We start from the raw sequence: 9,947 nt of genomic DNA on the forward strand, positions 1-9,947 counted from the left end.
CAGACTAATAATAATAATAATCATATCAAGAATAAAAACAGCATGCCTACATTCTACACCAAGTACCCCTTAAAGTCACACAAGAACACTTAAATCAGGTGACTAATACATATTTGTACATCTTGATTTACCCTGGGTCCCTTTGGATAAAAGCATCTGAATGGTGAATAGTAAAAGAGTAAAATGTTGAGCTCCAGCAGTGAGACCGGCTAACTTACAATCTTACACTGATAGGGTTCAAGGTCCTTCACATTTGTAGTCATATACATAACATATATAATATCCTCTTTAACCGCGTTTCAGTAGATAAATCAACCTACTGATATTTGATGATATACCAGTACTGGGAGCGACTCCTGACACGACACAAACACGCGTTTGCGTGTTTGTGTTTTACCGTGAAGTTTTAACCCTTCTTTCACGTTTTGTTTCTTCGGACGTTGACTGCACTGAGGATGTCACTGAGGATACAAACTTTCACCTGGATGGTTTTACCATCATTCGCTCTGACAGAGATGCAACAAGAACACGGAAATGAATTGGGGGCGGGCAACAAACACTACGGTGAGGGTGAAGGAGACTGCGTGCTGCAACACTGCGAACTAATGACTGTGACCTTAGATAGATCAACCTGCTGATATATGATGATAGACAAGTTCAATCTTTACATATGATTATTATATCACAGGTCAGTGTTGACGACCGTACCTTAGTCTTCTTCCTGCTGCAATAAAGTGTGAAATAAAAACCGTCCGACTAAATCAGAGTTAAAGTACGCTGTTGTGAACAGTTGGTCCCGTTCCCCTCCCAGTTTGCAGTCCTGTCAGACTAACCTCTTAGAGGCTGCTGCTCCATGACTTCCCTCAGAGATGAAGAATCATCTCTTTAATAAAATATGAAAGAGACAGACAGATAGCTTTGCTGTCTAGAAGCTCAAATACAAAGAGACACTTGATGGTTCAAACAGCAGGTAGAGACACTCAGTCACTGATGCATCGCTTCATACGTCCTTTACAGAAAACAAATGTCAGTTTACCAATAAATAGACTGTTAAACGTATTCCGATATCCATACTTCCCATACTTACTATACTTAGTTTGATAAGGGCGTTCCAATTACGATCGGGGGGAAAGCAGTGCACTGAAAGGACCCGGATGGTGTACTCAAAACGGTCCGGGCGCATTCCAAACGGTCTTTATAGGTCCATGGTCCGCGCGTATTCAGGCCAGGGCGCATTCACACTACCTCCGTCCGTCGACGGATGACCGAGGGGTCTAGCCAGGACTAGTCTGTAGACGCAGCAAAATAAGCGTTCCAGGGTGGGGTGAGATTAACGTAACAACTAGAAACTCGTATTCACGATCAGAGGGGAGAGACGCGGTGAATGAGTCTCTCTCTCTCTCTCTCTCTCTCTCTCTCTCTCTCTCTCTCTCTCTCTCTCTCTCTCTCTCTCTCTCTCTCTAAAAAGGTCAGGTTTATAATATAAGTAGAAAAGGTTGAACACAAAATATATATATACATGTCAGTTATTATGCCATAAAAAGTCAAATGTGTGATATTATGAAAAATTACAGCATATTCCATAAACAGATAAATTAAAGATAATTAAAGTGTGAAACACTGTAATTATCGTGGACAGAGTGAGTCCAGGGGGATGAGGCTGTTTATGGGGAGGTTGAGGTCCTTCCATAGCTCTCCTATAGGGGTCACCATAGGCTTTCCTTCAGTGAACCTATAGGAAAGCCTTCAGACGGCGTTACCTTTGGGTGACTTGACCCCTGGTTCTCTGGTAACAGAGTGAGGTGTCTCACTGTGGGGGTCCCCTTGGCGTGACCCCTGGTTCTCTGGTAACAGAGTGAGGTGTCTCACTGTGGGGACCGCCTTGGCGTGACCCCTGGTTCTCTGGTAACAGAGTGAGGTGTCTCACTGTGGGGACCGCCTTGGTGTGACCCCTGGTTCTCTGGTAACAGAGTGAGGTGTCTCACTGTGGGGGTCCCCTTGGCGTGACCCCTGGTTCTCTGGTAACAGAGTGAGGTGTCTCACTGTGGGGACCGCCTTGGCGTGACCCCTGGTTCTCTGGTAACAGAGTGAGGTGTCTCACTGTGGGGACCGCCTTGGCGTGACCCCTGGTTCTCTGGTAACAGAGTGAGGTGTCTCACTGTGGGGACCGCCTTGGCGTGACCCCTGGTTCTCTGGTAACAGAGTGAGGTGTCTCACTGTGGGGACCGCCTTGGCGTGACCCCTGGTTCTCTGGTAACAGAGTGAGGTGTCTCACTGTGGGGACCGCCTTGGCGTGACCCCTGGTTCTCTGGTAACAGAGTGAGGTGTCTCACTGTGGGGACCGCCTTGGCGTGACCCCTGGTTCTCTGGTAACAGAGTGAGGTGTCTCACTGTGGGGACCGCCTTGGCGTGACCCCTGGTTCTCTGGTAACAGAGTGAGGTGTCTCACTGTGGGGGTCCCCTTGGCGTGACCCCTGGTTCTCTGGTAACAGAGTGAGGTGTCTCACTGTGGGGGTCCCCTTGGCGTGACCCCTGGTTCTCTGGTAACAGAGTGAGGGGTCTCACTGTGGGGACCGCCTTGGCGTGACCCCTGGTTCTCTGGTAACAGAGTGAGGTGTCTCACTGTGGGGACCGCCTTGGCGTGACCCCTGGTTCTCTGGTAACAGAGTGAGGTGTCTCACTGTGGGGGTCCCCTTGGCGTGACCCCTGGTTCTCTGGTAACAGAGTGAGGGGTCTCACTGTGGGGACCGCCTTGACGTGACCTGCTGCAGAAGCTCCAACCGCACCACGCCTGTCCTTGACGGACAGGTCGGGCTGTGCCTCAGGGCCCCGCCCCCTGCACTTTCACCGTCGACCCTCCCTCCTCAAATCATTCTGGTTTCTTTCTGAGTTAATGGAAGGAGGGACGTGTTGGTGAGACACCTCACTCTGATATCAAAGAACAATGCAGTCTAAACAGTCTGAACAGTCTAAGTTTATATGAATATAATATAAAGGGCAACGCAGTTAAGTTTCGTTTTGTCCGCCATTACGCCGATGGTCATTTGACCTGCAACCGATCTGGAGAAAGGTCTGCTTGGAAAATAACAACGTAAGTAATACATCAACTGTCTTTTTTACCGCATAAGTTTTGTTTTGTTCTCATCGTACAGGATTCATGTAATGTTTGGTTTGTGTTATTTTCAAATGTGTGGCTTAACATTACCATGCCAGTCGCAAGACGTGCTGAGTCGTGTCACACCTTTTCTAAAAATGGAAGTTCACAGGTTATTAAAGCAGAGGGAGGATGAGTTAAAATCGGTAGCATCCCAAATTCAAGCTCAACGAAGCCGCGCGATTTAAACATATTATGTAAGTTACGCTAGTCATTGCTATATGCAGCTGCTACAGTAGATGCTGCTAAGGTATCACGTTAGCTTGCCAGTCATTTGAACAATTCAAGTTTTTGTTCTTAGGAAAATGTATAAGTATATGTTACACTGTATTTCGTTGTTTAATGCACACATTAGTCGACTGCGGAGAATTTTGTTTACCATAGTGTATCATTGACTGGTTCGTTAGCATGATTTAGCACCACATGGACTTAACTCTGGAAAGAGTCAACAGAGGTTGTGCGCCACACCGATGCAGTGCAATTCACGTTTGTGCTTTTAGGAAACTTGGTAAGTAGACTAGATGGAACATCGTCTTTTGTTGGTTTGTGTCCAGTACACATTGGTTCACTGTGGGGAGACTCATTTTACGTGAGAAGCTTGTGATTCTGGTGCACCGCGTGTACTCTACTCTTAAAAGAGTTAACGGGTCGTACTTCATGATGAATGCAGCTGGTGTGCACGTGTTCACTTGTACACGTGTAACCGTTTAAATCATAACCGTTTAGGAAAAAACAATAAACGAAAACAGTTTTTAAACAAAAATCTTTTTTTCAAAGTTTTTAATTATGTTCTGGAGACACGCATTTATTGATTTTACATCACTAATAAACTAATTGGGGAGGATAAAAGCTAGTCTGCCGAATTGTGTTACGTTGTGTCTGTCCCTCGGTGAGTGTGTGAGTGAGTGTGTGTATCGGCGCACACTCACTCACACACACGAGGACAATAAAGTCATGGTTAACCGTTTACAAGAAAAGAAATCCGTCAACACGGTTAGACATTTTTGTAAACGTTCACATCCCTGCGTTCTTCTGACTGCAGTTTCTCAAATCTCTGTTACTGTTGATATGTTTTTCATATTAATTAGTTCAAGACAAGTAATCAAACCAACTAACTAACCACTATTTTTTCCTGTTCCTTCAGGATGGAGGCAACTGTTAGGGTGAAATATAAGGACAGAAAGAAGTACTTCTTCCTAACATCACCTTTTCAATTCGAAGTATTTTTGGAAAGTGGTAAGAGAAAACATTGCATATGCAGCCTTTATTATAAAATATTGTTACCAATGCATTTGTTTGTGTGTTGCCACTACTTATGTAGGCTATATCATGGTCAGTGTTAATATGACTTAAATGTCTTTTAAAGTTGCCAAGAAGTTTGATCTACCCACCCTGGATATTAAAGTCTATGATGAAACCAGGACCGAAATCGATGATGAGGCATTCGAACACATTCTAAAACAACAGGATATTGGGGTTTTAGAAATTGTGATCCCAACAGCAAGCGTTGATGGTAAAATAACTTTACGTTTTAACTTCTAGATACAAGTCTTTTAATCATCTCCGCAATGACATATTGTTCACATTTAACCTTTTCTGAGTTGTGCAGCTCATGCTGTAAACATTTTGTGTCCCATGAAACATTATTTTGTAGATTCCTTCAGTTCTAGTACGATGGTGAGGCTTCATCAGGATCTGATGACACAGCAATAGTGATCAGAAATCCCTCCGAAAAAAGAGACGCAGAGGATCGTCGTCTGGGTCGAGTAAGATCAATAGATTGTTTATGTCCTTTTTGTAACTTTGTTGCAACCATATATATGCTCTTGTTAATCTGTGTACTCTGTGTGTTCTCTGTGTACTGTCAATTGTCAATCACCTCTCCCAAGATGATTGAGGACATCCTCAAGAGTAGCCCTGGAGGTGATAAGATCACACATGAGTATGCTCACACAAAAACATTGTCAGATGTCAGAAGATGTGACCTAGTGAAGATACTAGTTGCACATCTGACAAATGAGCATGGGTAAGTTTTTTTCATAAACTCACAAGACTGATATTAAATTAATCTTAGTTGTATTTTGGACAGGATGGTAATTTGGTTTGTGTGTATAGCACAAGCCCCCCTAGGAGATTGAAGGAGGAATACGCCAAAGGAATCATCTGCCTTTTTCCTTACTTGGCTGACCCCCTGAGCAAGCTTGGCTATGTAAGTTACTGCTGCTTTTCTGGTGAAATGGTTTCAAATCAGTCACGTATTTATGGGTGAAAAGTATATTTGTATTTACATGTTTTTCCCCTTATTTTCAAAGGAACATTTTTATAATGCTGAAGATGGAAGTGGGCATTTGGCTTGGAGAATCAAAACTCTGCAGAAAGAGGTGTCCGAGGGGCGAATGAAACGGTCACGACAACTTCAAACAGGCCAGTGATTAATTTGGAACATGACCACTCGTTTATTTGGTCTAGGTTTTCTTTTGAGTATTAAACTGGCATGTTGTCCCAAACCTTTAGGTGGGCCAACTTCACACAGGGATCCATTGAAAGAAGACATCCAATGGGACGAACAGCAGTGTCAAGAAGCAATTGCTCTGATGAAGCATTCCACGGATGAAGTTGTAGTGAAGGAGAAAATGAGGCTAACCCTGGCCTATCGTCAGAAGTTGCTGCACGATCCTGAGAACTCAGCCGACATCCTATCTGTTTTTCCTCGTTTCTTGGACATTCCAGGTTTGGTGAGTAAAGAACTACAAAGTAATGTTTTGTGTAGTTTGTTATTGTTTGTTTTGTCAGACAGAATGTACATTTATCTTTGTTTACTTTTACATGTTTTGATTGCTATCTGCCGAACCTGATCAGACTTCAGAAATGATCTCTGTAGCTACTTTGACCATCTACTGTGGGACTTACACTAAATGTCTTTGCCATGTCTTGTAGATTGATCAAGATTTCAGGAGTCTTTTTGGTGACGCAACCTCTGCAAAGATGTTGGAGAAGTGGACCACCAACTTTCAAGCAAAGGTTGTTGCTCAGTGTCGTGAGCTTACACTGACTGGAGATGTACAAGACCTCATCCAAAATGCTGAAGCCACTGAAGTAGATGATGGTAATGTCTTCTCCTTCGACTATTCTAGTTGGAATGGGGATAACCATTTTATTGTGCATTAAGGCACATTTTGCCACTCACAAAGTTACTGGAGTTATATGTACATATCAACCTGTTGCCTTGAGAAACGGAAGTGGCTGCCATTCACATGTGAAATCACTGGGAATACAGTAATTGAACTGCACAAAGTTGTTTTTATAGTTTCCTACTCAAAACTCATGTCATTGATCCTTTTGCAGGCTTTATTGGTTATGGATAATCCGTCTGCAGCTCTGTCTGTAAATCTGAGTCAATATGAAATGCTTAACTGTTCTGTTTTTGTTATATATTCCCCAGGCTGGGACAGTGACATGTCATCAATGCTGTTGCTGGTTCACCTTCTGCCACCTTCAAGCCAAGGCCGAAAAAGACCAGGGAAAATCTCAGCCAGACAAGCATGCGACAGTCTTGTAAAATTCATCAAGGTGAGCTTTGTGTGGAACAAAAAGGGTTGGAAAATACTTCCTCTTTTATTATTCTAATAGTGCTGGGCCATTGGGTAACGCTTAAATAACTAACAAAAGGTGGCCACACACGTTGCATAACACTGACCTTATTTGCATTTACGTGTTTCGGCGTTGTCTTCAGAGTGCTTTACAGCGTATGCGCTAATAAGTGTTATGCATAGTGTGCCCTCTTCCTTTTTACTAATATTGTAACTTTGTAAAAATCCAAAACATAATAAATGACCATGCCTCCTTATTCAACCACAGATTGGGACCAGCATCCAAGGACACCTGGACAACATCTCTGGGAGTCTCCAGCCATACCTACTTGCTGTTGGTGCCAAGAAGAGCATGATCGAGTCTTACTACATCGTGATCGACAAACATGCTCTACCCTGTAAGACCTCAACTTCATTGGCTTGTGTTGATGAACTTTTCAAAGCACATTTCGTCTTTGGCACAAGATACTGTCAGGAATTGACCAATGTGTACACCTTTCTGCCAACCACTGTCTATGACATAGATGTGGAAAACACCAAGGTAAATCCTAGAGTTGCAGAGTTGAGGGCCAGGACGCTGAAGTAAACTCCTATGATCTGCTTCATTTGTGCAAGATGTCATGCCAGTGTCAATGCCTTGATTAAGCACTTTAAGTTGGTTCATGGTCTTTGTCCCGGAAAAACTCTCAGGTTAAAATGTGCTCAAAGGGGTTGTGCACATGTATATAATAGTTTTTCTGGATTACGAAAGCATCTCACTAAGTGTTCTTTGCGTGACAGTTCTATTGTTAATGAAAGTTCATCTTCAGCCAGTGCCGTTTCAGTTAGGGATGTAGAACTTTTACCCCAGAACTGAAAGTTGCTGGGGTAGCAGAGACCACCATTAATAATGTTGTCAACTCTGTTGGGGAAGTTATTGATGACATACAAAACGAAACTCTAGTGTCAGTGAAAAACGGTTTATCTTTACAGGAACCAATGAAAAGTGTTGTGGATTCTCAAATTGATCAGTCATTCCAAAAAATTGAAAATCCATTCTTGGCATTAAACTTTGAAAGCAAGAGAATGCAGTACTTTTCTGAGCAATGGGGGAAAATTTATCCAGTCGAATATGTCCTTGGGACAAGGTTTGCTACCAGACGTAATACGACAAATGGGTCATTTTCTCAAGTTGTTGTCCGAGATAAGTTTACATATATTCCCATTCTTGAGACTTTGCGGTTCATTTGTAAGCATCCTAATATTAATTACTTTTTAAGTAGAGATTGGGAAAAGAAAGAAACGTTTCTCTATGATATACAGGATGGAGAATTCTTTAATAGTCATGCCCTTTTCTTGAAGCAAAACCATGCGTTTCAGATCCAGCTCTTTTTTGATGAGTTTGAGTGTTCAAACCCCCTTGGGTCCAAGAGTGGAATACACAAGTTAGGAGCCATCTATTTTACGTTGAGAAATATTTCTCCAAAATATAACTCAAATTTACTTGCCATCCATTTGGTTTAATTATTTCACGCACAAGACATCAAAACGTATGGATTTGATAAGATCCTTGAGCCACTGGTCAAGGATATATCTCGTCTTGAAACTGAAGGAGTTCAGATTCCCCTTTATGATCATGCTGTTTACGGAACCATCATTCAAGTTACAGGAGACAACCTTGGTATCCATTCTTTATTTGGTTTTGTAGAATCGTTCAGTGCTCGTTATTGTTGTCGTTTTTGCCTACTTGAGAAGGAAGATTTTCAAACGGAATTCAGTGAAGATAGCAGTAAGATCTCACTTCGAACCAAAGAACTTCACGCAGAACATTGTGAGGTTATCAAGAGTAACCCTCATCTTCCTTATGTTATGGGCGTGAAAAAGTCGTGCCTTTTAAATTCCTTGCAATATTTTCATACGGCGACAAATTTTTCAGTCGATATCATGCACGACATATTTGAAGGGGTTGCCCAATTTGAGATGAAGCTCCTTCTGCAACACTTGGGTCACAATTACACAACACCGCCAGAAATACACAGACGAATTCAGAGTTTCAATTATGGTCGCTTGGAACAGTGCAACAAACCTCCAGGTGTTAATTTAGTTGAGGGTTCTAATGACTTAAGCCTTAATGCTACACAAAGCTGGTGTTTGCTGCGCCACCTCCCGATTATATTCGGGGATCTTGTTTGTTCAAGTGACCAAAACTGGTATCTATTAATTTTACTGCTTCAAATAGTCAGCATAGTTTTGTCTCCAGCCATATCGAGTGGCATAACTATATATTTGAAGCATCTGATTTCTGAACACCACAGTCTATTCAAGTATTTATATCCCCACAAGAAATTACTGCCCAAACATCATTTCTTAATCCACTACCCGACGTCGATGCAGAAACTTGGCCCTTTGATACATAGCTGGTGCATGCGCTACGAAGGAAAACACAATTACTTCAAAAGACAAATAAAAAGTTTTAAAAACATTACAAAAACATTGGCCAAAAAACACCAATGTCATGTGGCATATTTGTGGCAAACATTTAATCCAAATGAATTGAAATTAGGCCCTGGCAAAATGGTCCCCTTGAATAGACTAGAATCCTACACAGAGATCGCTGTTAAGCTCAATGTTCCTGTTTGGACAACGATCTACAATGTAAAATGGATAAAGAGTTTTGGGAATTTGTATCGGCCTGGGCTGGCTGTTTGCATAGGAGTGGAGAATGAGATGCCTGTGTTTCATGTAATCCAGAATATTGTTGTAAGAGATGAGTGTGTGACTGCTATGAAAACTCTTTATTTAGAGGAACATGTCCATGCTTTCAAGGTTATGCACACCACAGAAACACCCATTGTTTTGGAATTTAAAGACCTTTTGCACCACAAGTCTTTTGATATTTTAATGTCATGTGGTCTTGATTCAGATTTGTTTATAATTCCTTATTTTTTCATGTAATGCTTTTTGTGATGATGAGGATACTTTTCTATTGAGAGCAAATATTTGGTGCCAAATAAAAGGACATGTGGAATAATTGATCTTTTGTCATTTTTAACAATTGTACAAGCTTAATATTGAATTGTGCAATTTCTAAATTGGACTCCTTACGGAGAAACAATTACTCAAAATTGAGGAATGTTAACTCTTTTTAAGGGAGTAAATTGCTGTGGAGTAAATTTGTAGTTCCTCTAGTAGGAGTAAAAATAGAGTGAGAGTCAATTGAAATT

General features: G+C 41.9%; 1 protein-coding gene across 1 annotated transcript; it reads left to right on the forward strand.

Annotated features, from left to right (window-relative positions):
• The first annotated feature begins 4,832 nt into the window (after positions 1-4,832).
• LOC132446496 (uncharacterized) lies at positions 4,833-9,668 on the forward strand. Its single transcript, XM_060036824.1, has 8 exons — positions 4,833-5,180; positions 5,270-5,363; positions 5,467-5,578; positions 5,669-5,889; positions 6,092-6,260; positions 6,597-6,724; positions 7,013-7,561; positions 9,440-9,668. The coding sequence occupies exons 1-7, from the start codon at positions 4,975-4,977 to the stop codon at positions 7,328-7,330; spliced, it is 1,248 nt and encodes a 415-aa protein (XP_059892807.1). The 5' UTR covers positions 4,833-4,974; the 3' UTR covers positions 7,331-7,561; positions 9,440-9,668.
• Positions 9,669-9,947: the final 279 nt, after the last annotated feature.

This window comes from Gadus macrocephalus, chromosome 18 (genome assembly GCF_031168955.1).
Source record: "Gadus macrocephalus chromosome 18, ASM3116895v1".
Classification (NCBI taxonomy): domain Eukaryota; kingdom Metazoa; phylum Chordata; class Actinopteri; order Gadiformes; family Gadidae; genus Gadus; species Gadus macrocephalus.

What these genes read in the sequence shown, in the direction of transcription:
- LOC132446496 (XM_060036824.1), top strand. Translation starts at nt 4,975, where the DNA reads ATGCTCTTGTTAATCTGTGTACTCTGTGTGTTCTCTGTGTACTGTCAA. An exon ending in GTCACGACAACTTCAAACAG is followed by an intron (nt 5,579 to 5,668) that starts GCCAGTGATTAA and finishes CCAAACCTTTAG; the next exon opens with GTGGGCCAACTTCACACAGG. An exon ending in AGCCACTGAAGTAGATGATG is followed by an intron (nt 6,261 to 6,596) that starts GTAATGTCTTCT and finishes TATATTCCCCAG; the next exon opens with GCTGGGACAGTGACATGTCA.